This window comes from Sinocyclocheilus anshuiensis, unplaced genomic scaffold (genome assembly GCF_001515605.1).
Source record: "Sinocyclocheilus anshuiensis isolate Anshui unplaced genomic scaffold, SAMN03320099.WGS_v1.1 scaffold51, whole genome shotgun sequence".
In the NCBI taxonomy this organism is placed as follows: Eukaryota; Metazoa; Chordata; class Actinopteri; order Cypriniformes; family Cyprinidae; genus Sinocyclocheilus; species Sinocyclocheilus anshuiensis.
This window is the reverse complement of record NW_015548296.1, coordinates 1,033,677-1,046,187: the sequence shown is the minus strand read 5'-3', so window position 1 is coordinate 1,046,187 and position 12,511 is coordinate 1,033,677. Positions and strand designations below refer to the sequence as shown.

Here is a 12,511-nt window from a genome sequence, read left to right as displayed (position 1 = left end):
TCCACAAAATGTTAAGTAGAACAAGAATTTTCAACATTAATAATAAGAAATGTTTCTTGAGCACCAAATCAGCATATTAAAAATGGCTGGAGTAATGATGCTGCAAATCCAGCTTTACCGTCACATAAATAAATTACATTTTAAAATTTATTCAAATAGAAAACCATTATTTTGAATTGTAATAATACTTCAAAATATTTGTATTTTTTACTGTATTTTCGATCAAATAAATGCAGCCTTGATGAGCACGCATCTACATAATGGGTTTTATGTTAGGAGTAGCCTAAAATTCAAGTCATTATTGACTGAAAATCTTGCACATTTTCAAACCAAATATTACATGATACATTTAAATATGCAAATGAGCAGAATGGCTTTTTGGAGCACCTGGTCAAAATATGTTTCCATTTTATGGAAAAAAGCAGCTTGGACGTTCTTCAAAATACCTTATTTTTGGTTCTACTGAAAGAGAAAGTCATATGGTTTTGATACAGGTGAACTATTCCTTTAACCATGGTGAATACAAACACACACACACACTTACGTACTTACTAAGCCCAATTTCCTTGCCTTCAATGCCCACTTAGAACTCTCTGTATTGTGCTGTGTAATGCAGAGGCCTAACCTTACGCCATCCCAGAACCCCCTGCTCTGTGCTTGGGATAAGAGACCCCTCCGCTCTACATCTCTGTCCTCCCAACGGCCCTCTCCAGGCTCCAAAAAATGGAGAACCCCCAGGGGAAACAAAAAGAAGATGAAGAAAAAAGTAAAAGAAATATGCACAGCGCCACTCTCAAAGTTGTTGCCCTGGTAACTGGTGAGGGTGAGGGAGAGGGACTGCAAACAATGAAGCCAGATCCCTTTTTAAGTGTTGCTAATTAGCTTGCCTCCGCTTGCTCTTTGTGTTTGCCATCTTAAAAAGAGACTAAAGTCAACAGGGAGAGGCGTCGGGGTAGAGAAGAGAGAGAATGTTGGTTTCTATTTTTCTTCTCCTTAATAGCCAAGGGTGGGGATAGAAGCGAGATGAAGGCTGCATTGTGCCGAGCGACGCAGATTGATGCTACTGATGTAATTGAATATTGATGAAGAACATGTGAAACCTGCAGCTGGTTTGGTTTTGTTAAAGGTTTGCCGAAAGAAAGCATGTTTGCTTTATTGTATTCACGTGGTGCATCGTTGTAGAAGATTTTGAGTTTTGGGAAAGGACACTACAGTAGTTGCTTCCTTTTCGCCATCAGCATTTGTGCTTAAAGACACGAGATGAGGCCTCATAGCACTCGGTACGATTTATTCCCTCCTAACTCATCTTCAAACCTCCCCACTCCCGTTTAAACACATATGGCAGAAACTTTCTATATGCTGTATGTTCTTTCTGGTTATTTTCTGAAGATCAGTATCACTTTAGCCACTACCAGGTATGAAATCAAAATCAAACAAAAAACTTGACCTTTATTTTTCTTAGTTATTCTCCAAGCAAGCGGTTTTGAGTGCTCTTCTGTTTTAACAATACACCGCATGTGTCTTTTCTTCTAGCTAACTTGGTTTTGGCAACATCCTGAGCGCGTATTATTAATTTTTTTCTTTATTAATAATAACAAAGAAATGCGTCCCATATGTCTGGTTTGTACGGGAAACCCTGCTGCCAGTTAGTGCTATCCTCATCATGGTCAGTCTGTTTAGCATGTGTTTGTAGGAGGATGGTTTTGGACGGTGTCCCATTGGGCTAGGTCACTAAAGCGGTGACTCACATTGAACTCCAACACCTTCGTATTGCCCCGAACCGTCCCTGCAGACCAGCTCTAAGATCTTGAAAAGCTCTCAAATACGACAAGACCTTGAAAGTCCATTTTTGCTTATTAGTTTTTGCAGTCCGCACAGCAGAGAGAGGTTGAAACCCTATCAAGTAGAACTTTGTTTGACTGCCAGAAGGGCGGTGTTAAGAAAACCACAGCAAAACTGCCGTGCAATTGCCATCAGTTAGCCGGCTGTGTGGCTGCCGAGGCTGGAGGATTTCGAGACGACCCGTATCCTGAACTCTCAGAGCTCTCTCTCTCTCTTTCTTTCTCCGAGCTGTCTCAGTGTTGAACTCACACTAATGTTGTGGCCCTCAGCACTACAAAGTGAGCTCACGGTGCCAACAACGAGGTAATGATGCCCAGAGAGCCCAGCCATAGTGAATTACACTTCCTCTTTCGCTCTTTCAGTATGGGACATGGGGATAAGTTACTGCCGAGAGAGACACCAGGTACATATGAGCTCATTTGAGCCTCTTTCACCATTCGCCTTCCCCTAATGAGTTCAACAGCCATACAATCCGCGAAAACTTTTTCACAGTTTTCAAAAACAAAATCTCTCTGATCTCTCTGACGCTGCTGCTGCTATCGTGTTGCAGCTCATATTTGCTTTTTTTCCAGCAGGCTTTTTGTTTTAACATTTTTGGGGACTTAGAGGTGAGCAACGCACATCTGGAAACCAGCAGAGGCAGCAAGTTTCAAACAGGTCCCCTTTGTGAAAAATAGGAAGTGAAAAAAACCAAAGCGGTCAGGCTTTTCAAACATTACAGCATATTTTGAAGTTTTTTCCTCCCTAAGTTTTATTTTTTTTATTGCCTTGGCTCCAATTCACCCTTTCCTCATTTTAATGGCCGATGGGAGTCTGCTGTAGCCATTTAAATTTAAAGGTTTCGCCGTAGCCTTTATATTGTGGAAACATTACATTAAATGGCAAAAAGGGACAGCGGCGGGTGTTTTTAGATGATTTCGGCATTGAATAATTCACTCGATTTTGCCATTTTCAGATGCGTGTTTTAATGGATCTGAACAAAACCAAATGTGACGAGTGACTGCGAACCGCACGATGGAACAGGAAGTGGCAAATTAAATCCAGCTTGGGCCAAAAAGGAGTGAGAGGGGGGAAAAAAGGAGAGAAATATGGTCAGAAGTGCAGTTTATTTGTAACCCACCGTGAAATTGGACAGCTCTGCAGGCTACGACTGTAATGAGTCATGGGGACCAAGTTAAGATCTACGAAACCTTGGCCCGGGCCTGTAAACCCGATCCCGTCGAACAACCCACACCTCATCCCATAGCCCAGGGTGGACAGCTGCTAACAGGCCCAGTATGTCTGCCTGAAGCCGCTGTAGACGAAGCTCATTTGGTCACCAGCTGCGTTGGAGCGTTCCAGCATTAAAATAGAGCAAGTCTGGTTCTCAGGCAAACAATAATTCATCCGTTAGTAATTATTGGTGCGGATAGTCTCTCTGGAAAGTTAAGTTCATACTGGCCAGGCCAACACTCCATAAGCGACGGTGCGTAACGCTTTCGATCGTGTGGACAAACACATCTGCGGTGGTAGATTCCTCTGGCAGCTGACAGTGATGCATTTGATACATTACAAGCAACCGCTACCAAAAGCCACGCTTCACGTAAATATGCCATTCAGATACAAAGCAATCCCACAAGTTGTCACACTCGTGAGTAATAAAGCAGCTGCCGTCAGGAGTGGCGAAAGGAAAGGAGCCGGGCGCATTGTGCGCCTGTAGTTACTCAGAATTTGAAGAGGTTGTATAAGCAGGTATGATTATTTTTGCCAAATCCCTCACATGAGTGACGTTTTGGATGCCAGCTTGCATTACATCTGTGTAACTTTTCTTTCATCTCGCCCCCCTCTTCTTCTTCTGTTTCTCTTATCCAATGCAAGCAAACAGAAACAGCTCAAGTCTTCATTTTTAGACACATTACAAGGAGAAAGCTGAACTTCCTAATTCCAGGAGGATCAAGCCTGAACCTCAAAAGAAGCAGCTTTTGGAATAGCTTTACTTTTCCTTTAAGGTTGAATGGCACCGGTTGGGGAAAAAAAGGGCGCCTTTGTCTTCCTCTCTCCACTCCTGATTTGGAGGTGGCTATCAAGCAGGGTGCATGCTGAACAAAAGCACCCGAGTGTAACAAGTCCTCCCGGTTTGTACCGCTGAAAGAAGGTTAAGTTTGGTTCTTTTTTCCCCTTGGTGCAACACAGGATGTTTTTGTTTGTTTTGTTTTTTTTGTAGCAATGTTCACATTCCAGTCCCGCCTTAAACACCGTTGATGTTGAGTGAGGGGAAAATCAGCTTTGGCTTGTTATTTATGAACTGCCATTTTGTAAATTGGAAATATATTCTGTCTTCACACCCTTAAAATAGACTTTTTGTGGCATGTTTGGGTTTGTTTGTAGAGCGTCTGACCACATCTGTCTGTGTGTGTGGTTGTAGCATGAGGTAGGTAACATTACTCAGAAGAGCACACCCTGTTGCTTTCCTAAACAGTGTGAACAAATTACAGAGTACATTTGAAAAGCTTTTTTTTTTTCTTCGTTTTAATAGAAAAGTGACCTCACCTATTTACGTTTAGTCTAAAATTTCACTACGAGGCACTGAGACACTAAAATTTGTTAGATATTGTGTCTTTTTTGTTTATAATAATGCATAGGAAATAATAATCTCTTTAATATCTCAGTTGTTTCTCCTACACCGCAATGAGATATGGAAAGCTCAGATTTTTCTCCTGTGTAACAAAATCAATGATTTTCAGTATTAAAATTTCTCATCAATTCATTTCCATATATGTGCTTCTTTTAGTGATCTGATTTGTTCAATTTATCCTAAGGAATTTTAGTAGAAATATCTGAGGTAAAGTTTGATACTTAAAATCAACTCCATTAGGTCTCCTGAGCTTTTGTGACACTTGTTGCTTTTTGTTTTCTCATCTCATCATGTCTCTTTTTTTTTTTTTTTGTGAAGAAGTTAGGACAAAAACATTGTTGTGTCAAGTCACAGTGTGTGACATAATACCCCAAAGCAGCTTCGAGTACGGGTAAATATGCCATTTGGCAGTAGAAGCCAGAGTGCAAGTGGAGCATGTTGACGGGTTTATTTAAGAATGAATTAAAAACGCAGCGCCGCAGCCCTAAAGGAGGCCACCACTGTTACTTCGTTGACCTCTTCTAAAAGGGTCCTCACTAGCCAACTATAAATAACTGCACATCATATCTAACTCTGATTAGAGGTCAGCACCGAGGTGGGGGTTTGATTGGTCGAGTGTGGCCAGCAGCAAGATCTGTTTCATAAAGTTGATGTGGACAGGCCAATAGGAAAGACAAATTACATCTATTAGAGATCTCAAATGTTTCGCATAGAATGCAAAGACATTAAACAGACAACAATTGAAACTTTTTCTCAGAAAAAAGACTGGTTAAACTCTCAGTAATCTCACGTGTTTTTGTGTAGTTTTAATCATATTTTTGGAATAGTTTTGAGTATTTTTATTATTTATATTTTATTTATTGTTTTAAGAAAAATACCCCAATAATCATTCATGGGAATTCTTGAGAAACTGTAAAGCAGCAGTGAGATCAAATTGTCATTTATATTTTTGAATTATTTTTATATTTTTATGTTTTATGTATTTTATGTTTCGAAAGAGATGACATCTCACACTATGATCAGATTTAGTCAGAGATTTTCATATTTTTTTCAAGTAATTTTCATCAGATTCTTCTGAAACCTAATTTCTGTTCACATTTATTTATATATGCTCTTACTTTGACAAAATTTGTATTTCTCTTCTCTTTTCCCAGTTTCATTTCAATTTATTTATTTATTTTTGCCTCTATGTTAGTCTTTTGTAAAGGACTACACTTTGTTCCTTACTTCCTGCCATCTCCATCAGTGTCTCCTGAGCTTCTCTCAGCATACAGTGGCAGATTCAGTCTGTCTTCAGCTCTGGATCCGCCAAGTTCAGTAACATGATTCCCTCTGACCCTTCGTGCCACCCTGGCCCCCCCACCACTCCGCCGCCGTCCACCCACCCACCCACATCCATGGACGGCCCACCGTGGGCTCTGTTTTTCTACGGGGGCGGCTGCAGGGGGACGTTGCAGGCGTCAACAATGGTTCTCTGTCAGCGATGATGGATCATTCCAGCATATGGTGCCCACCTGTCCGCAGAGGAGCCGACTTCACTGTTTAGATTTACAGGAGAGAGAGAAAAAGCGAGGGAGTGCCCGCGTTCTGCCCTCTCCCTCATGCTCACTCCCACAAACACAGGCGGATTAGGGCTCTGATTCATCACCTCCCAGTCGTGTTTACTTAAGCAACCTGAGCGTAATGAATAGAAGCTGGGACATCCAGGAAAGAGGTGTGCAATCACCCCTGTTTGTGTGTTTTACCACGTTGTTTTGGAACGTCCGTCCTAGAGCGGCTCAAACTTTCATGGGGTGTATTATTATTGGACGCGGGCACGTCTGCGCGCGGACGCAACTGTCACAACTGTCACAACTTTGCGAGAACGAGAGCGAGTCGTACTACGTGCGTATGCCAAAACGAATTCTTCCCCTGTTATTTTCCCATAATGGATCCTCACCCGCGGGCCCCCCTCCTTCCCTCTCTCCTGCAAAAAGAAAAGAAACCCAGTTGTCAGCCATTTTTTCTGAAGCCCGTTAAAGAGGGGAGGGTGAGAGCCACGAGAAAAAAGGAAAAGAAAGAGGGGGAAAATAAAGAAGAAGAGGGAGCTCCCCTCCTAAATCTCCCTACACTGCAATAAAACCTGTCTAACTCAACAGCACAATGGAACTGTTGTTGGACCCGGCCATCCGCGGCCTCCCTCATATTTTCTTTAAAGGTGCAGCACTCACCAGCGAATGCCACAAGGCTTTGGGAGAGAGAGAGATAAGATGAAAGTAGGTGAGCGAGAAGAAAGAAGCAACTCATGTTCACGTTTGAAATCTGGATGTGTTTTTCACTCCCTGCTTAGATGTATGGATGGAAGTTATAAAGCATTTTTTCCCCCTGTTTGTACTCCAAATCTTTTTTTTAAACTCCACTGTTCGTGAAAGCAATAAAATTGGCAAGTCAGACTCAATAGATTCTCCAGCCACAGAACGGAGCCTCTCCCCTGTTGCTCAGAGAGACTCGCCGCCCCAGACACTCTCATTCTGGGTCCATTTAGTGCCGCCAGTCTCCGGTCCCGCTGCTGAGCTCAGTGCATCATGATTAAGACCAGCCGTACTGACCACTTGTTCATCACTAGGTATTGTGCCTTTCTCCTTAAAGGAATAGTTCACCCAAAAATTATGATTTTTTTTTTCTCTCCCCTATTTCATTCCAAACTCATAATATTACTTTTTTTTTTCAGTGCAGCACAAAATGAGATTTTAGAATATCCAAGCAGCTCGTTTCCATGCAATGAAAACAAGCTCCAAAAAGGCAAAAATAGAAAAAATAATTAATATAAAAGTATTGTAAAATGGTCCATACAATTTGTGTACTACATTCCAGGTCTTCTAATATTTCAAATCCCTGTCTTTTCCTCACATACTGTATTGTCTTTCCAAATTTCTTTTCAATTTTCTTTTCAGTGCAAAACAGACACCAAAAAGTGATTTATAATGGCAAAAATGAAAGAAAAAAAACATAATAAAAGTTCCTGAAAGTAATTTATAATGGCATAAATTACAAAAACATTAAAATATCATGAAAGCGTGGGCTTTAATATACACTTTATGTATTATATTCCAAGTCTTCTAAAGCCGTTTGATAAATTTCCATTGCTTTTATGTTACTTGTATGTTTTTTCTTTATTTTTGTCATTATAAAACACTTTTATGAAAGTAAGAAAATAAGTCATGTGCTTTAATGGTGTTTTTTCATCGTATGGAAAAAGAGCTACTTCGACATTCAGCTCGGCGTCTTTTGTCTTTCACAAGAAAACAAATATAGGGTTGAAATTACATGAGGGTGAGTAAATGATGGTCCATGAAAGAAAGCATGAGACAAATCTAAGGTGGTTTTAGCTTAATAGTTAAGGCTGTACTGGAAACACAAATTTAGGGGTGGTCCTATTTAGGGGTGACCCAGTCACTGCCAAATGACTGATATCACAATCTATCACTATTGCACCCCTGAGCAAGGCACTTAACCTCTGGTAGTTCCAGAAGGGGCTGTGCATTAAATTAGTGCACTGTAAATTGCTTTGGATTAAATGTGTGCACTAAACAGCTACCATTTAATCCAAATAATTGTGGCATTTATGAAAATCAAAGAAGAGTTTATTAAAGTGGTAATCAGTGCGGCAGTTTTGTTCAATTGTTGATCATTGTTGCCAGACAACCATCTGGTCCAAGTTGTCAGTGGTTGTGTGTGTGTGCGTGTCTGTAAGAAGTAATTCACACCACATGCCATCAGTAGAGTGTATATTCTCAAAGCTAGTCATAGCTGGGAGGTGCTGCCGGTCACTTTAGCTTATCCAGCCCTCCGCTGAGGTCATGTGCGCAGATGGAGGGGGATTGTGGGGTTCCTGCACAGCATGTGCGTGTGTTCACAGACGTGTGTGTGTGTGTGTGTGTGTGTGTGTGTGTGTGTGTGTGCATGGTGCTCAATTGCGACCTCAGCAAAAGTAGCAAGTGCTCTTGATGCAGATGATTTTCATCACACCGACCACTGCATGTTCTCTCTCTCATTTGCCGATTGTATTGGGAGCCTCTAGCCTTTTTTGGCCCCCTCTCTCTCTAAACCCGCCACCACCCCCTCTACAATAAAAAAGACAAAGGTGTATCTCTCTTAAAAGGATTGGCACCATTTATTTAGAGGGTCCTGGACTGGGCTTTGTAATACACCCTCCCACACATGTAGCCAGTAAGTACTTCTGCAATTGATATAATGGCTATTAGCACTAACAGTCTTACTGATATCAGATCAGTGCTAAGTGACCATGTTTTAAAGGGATAGTTCACCCAAAAATGAAAATTCTGTCTTCATTTACTTAACTCATAAGACTTACTGTCTTCTGTAAAACTTTCTTATGAATATGCATGCTGCTTTTCCCCTCCAACAATAGCAGAAAGTGACCAGGCATTGTCAAGCTTAAAAAAAAAAGAAAATTGGTCTATACTATTTTTTTTTTAAGCTCTAAAATCTAATTTAGGTTTGACACAAAATACCACTAATTCTCACAATATTCATACACTGACACTCAAAAGTTTGGGGTCTTTATTTTTTTTATGTTGTTTTTTTATGCTTACCAAGTGATTTTGATTTTAAAAAGCTAAGTAAAAACAGTAATAGTGTGAATTATTATTATTATAATGTTTTCTATTTTAATGTATTTTAAATGTAATTTTCAGTTAAAAACTAGGCCTATTCACTTTTTTGTTTGTTCTTCACACAAAGCTGTTGCATGACTTGAAAAGACGTGATGAAGATGAATTGTATGGACCACTTTTATGCTACATTTATGGTGCTATATCCCAACATGAGGATGAATCAGTGATGACAATGGTCATTTCTGGGTGAACTATCCCTTTAATGACAGTGAATTAAACCATAGAGTTGCCTTCAAAGTGGGTTTACAGCTGGGTGAACTATTAAAGCTGGCTGAAAATGTCTAAAACTTTTCAGTCTAGGACCCTTTTTTTGGTTAGCATATGCATCAGAGTATGACTCTTAGGATTTCTGTTTGGTGTCAGGTCTTTTTTCTTTTTTTTTTTAAAGAGGGCTTTTCACCCCCCTCCATCTTTTCATAAATCAATATTTACTATGTAACCTTCCTCTCTCTCTTCAGGGCCAGGAAGCAAATGTGCATCCTGATGGTGCTCTTCAAAAAGCTGTTTGCCCACTGATTTACTGTTGCCTGGTGTTTTTGTTTTGAGAGGCACATTTTGCCATTGGACCAAAGATCCTGTGCGGGTGCAGTCTAAAAAATATTGCCTTCGTCTGTTTGTAGGGTAGCAAACCAAATAGCAGGCAGCACAGTGGACAGATGATCTGAGAGAGTGTGAAAGAAAAGAATAAAGGGTACGGTAGAGTTACAGAATTGTATTTTTCCTCTATTATTCTGAGGAGAAAGCAAGGCCCCTTTCTGGCTCTGTACAGGAGGGGGCCCCACACACTCAGGTTGGCGAACAGGTGGGGCCCACCGTGCAGTGCTAAATGTATCTCTCCTGTGATTTTGAGGAAATTTAAGCAGAGTGTAAAGGTGTGTGTATGTGTGGTGCTCACCGCTGTGTTGTCCCTGTTTCTCGTGTCCACAGGCCCTCCAGGCAGCACGCCAGTTCATCCTCCAGCAGGCCACAGGACTCAACTCCCCCAGCAGCAACGAGATCAAACAGAGCCCTGTGCAGGTACGAGTGCCACACACTCAGATTTACAAACATATAGATACAGGCTCATACCATTAACAAACAGATGCAAGCATATTAATAAATAAATCATGTTTTTGTCCTTTTCTTCTCCAGTGTGCATGCTTTATCTTGGTGTTTCTTGCTGTCTGAAAGATATGCAGTCTTCAAGCCTGCCACGTTGAATTGGGCCAGTGGTGGTAACTGCCTGCTTTAGCACACTCGTCAAATGTGACAAAACACACTCACATGTTTATAGCAGAGTAAAACTGTGCTATCACAGTCATGAAACATGTTTCTTCCTGTAAACACAGTTGTAAAACTAACACAGACTGGCATATAGCTACAGATTAGGGTGCACTATTATTTAGCCTGATAGAGATGGAGGAGAGAGGAAGACAAACAAGGCAACCCCTAATAAGGAGCAGGAAAAGGGGTGGATGCAGTCAATACAAGCTCAGAGGCGAAAAGTAGAGAGTGCAAGTGAATGAACGTGAAAAAGGGGTGTGTGAGAGCCACCCAGAGTTTTCAAATCATCAATAATCCAGGAGGAATGCTAGCTGACAGTTTAAATGACCGTGTTGAGAGGTTTTCCCTTCAGGGTAATTAACATTATCAAGGAACAGCAGGTTACCTCGTTAGTGGCGCACTCATTTAATTAACAAACCACACTAATTAGATTGAACCCTGGGCTGAAGTTTGCTTCGGTGTGCTCGTTGAGCTAAAGAAAAGTCAAGAAGAGGAAAATCAAGGGAACATTTTTATCAGAGTCCCTTTTTTCCACTAGTTGCTTTTTTGTCGATGGACCTTTTGATGATTGATGTGGCTTATTGAACAGGTTTCGCTCCTTTCCTGTTTAAATTGTGGTGTTTGATAAAGCAAGCATCACTTTTACCATTGCTTATACTTAGGGGATAGCTCACTTAAAATGATCATTTACATAAAAATGTACTTACTGTCCTCTGTGGAACCAAAAGAAGATAAAAAAAAAAACGAAAAAAAATGTCCTTTTTAAAAAAAATATAAAATAAAAGCCTCTTTCTTCAGAATATCATCTCTTGTGTTCCACAGATGAAAGAAAGTGATACAGGTTTGAAAACAACACTGTTTTCATTTTTGGATTATCTTTCCCTTCAAGTATTAATTAAACTTCAGTACGTAACTCGTCCCATATTGTTTAGGCTACAGACATGAATGATATCTGAAAACATGCAGTTTGTTTAGAAGACTTGTGATATTAGTTTCATTTCACGCTTTTGAAGACAGGACTTGCACTGAAAAGGGCTCTAAACATATCTAGGGATCAGAAGTGTCTTTTGGTGCAGTTTTACACAAGAGTTGATCACATTTTCGCTCTAAAAGTAGTTACAGAACTTATAGACTACTGTGTTCTCAGGCTGGATGTTATAAAGCAGTGTTCACACACCATGATTTGATGTGTACTAATGAACTCTATAGACCTCTGTCGACCCATGACCCTCAGCAGAGCCGCAGGTGAGGCTTTTTGTTTGGGCTTCTAGGGAGAAGTCTTTCCCAACTCCGCACAAGGCCACCCTGAATACTGATAAAGGTGAGCCCATGAGATTCTGCTTTGTAGTATCACTTCCTCATCCACTGCTCCAGGGCATCAACCCTCAACCCCGACCCTTCCCTGCCACACTCTCTGTACATTCTGAGTTCTGCTGTAGAGTTTAAAGGACTGCAAACCGGCCCTTGTTTGTCTCACTGCAGAGTGTTTCCATTACTCTTGACTCTGAAACAAGATAAATGTCTGGTGTGTAGATTTACGAGTCATGTTGGAGGACTGGATTTTTTTTGTAGTGACGCGTCATACCACTTATGCTTTTACGAAAAGGCCTTCAGCTGTTCGACAGCTAGCCATCAAGTGACTCTTACTGTTATACCACCTCTCTTTTAACTCTCAGGGTCTCATTTCAAATGTTTTTTTGTTTTTTTTTATAATTTCTAAAATGCCTCAGGTTCAGCAGGGTGTTTGAAGCTGTTGTCCAATAGCAGGGAAAGCAGGGCATGGAAGTCATTTAACCTAGTCAAAAAATGTAGCCTGACAGAAAATGGCCGCCAGTCGGGTTAACTCCTTGCAGTGTCTTTTTGAAAATGTGAATGCAGTGTGATGAACAAAGAAATCTTTTGGTGCCTGATAATTAGATTTTTCCCTCTTCATCACTGACAAAGACGGCAGAAGTTACATTACAGAGGTTTTTGTCTGAATCTTCCAGAACCTTGGCTGTGACCAATAGGTTCTTCCCTAATATGAATTATTTGGCTGTCTCTCGTTCTCGCTTAATATTCTTTGTTTTTATTTTGGGACAGTCAGGGCTAAAGAATGATAGATTGCCACTCTTCT

The 12,511-nt window shown here is 40.8% G+C and overlaps 1 protein-coding gene across 1 annotated transcript in view; it reads left to right on the top strand.

Annotated features, from left to right (window-relative positions):
* The window catches only part of LOC107656011 (forkhead box protein P4-like), a 130,506-nt gene that overhangs the window by 57,130 nt on the left and 60,865 nt on the right, over nucleotides 1-12,511 (top strand). Inside the window, 1 exon segment of the mRNA XM_016443660.1 lies at nucleotides 10,060-10,149. Coding sequence (XP_016299146.1) covers nucleotides 10,060-10,149 — 90 coding nt within the window.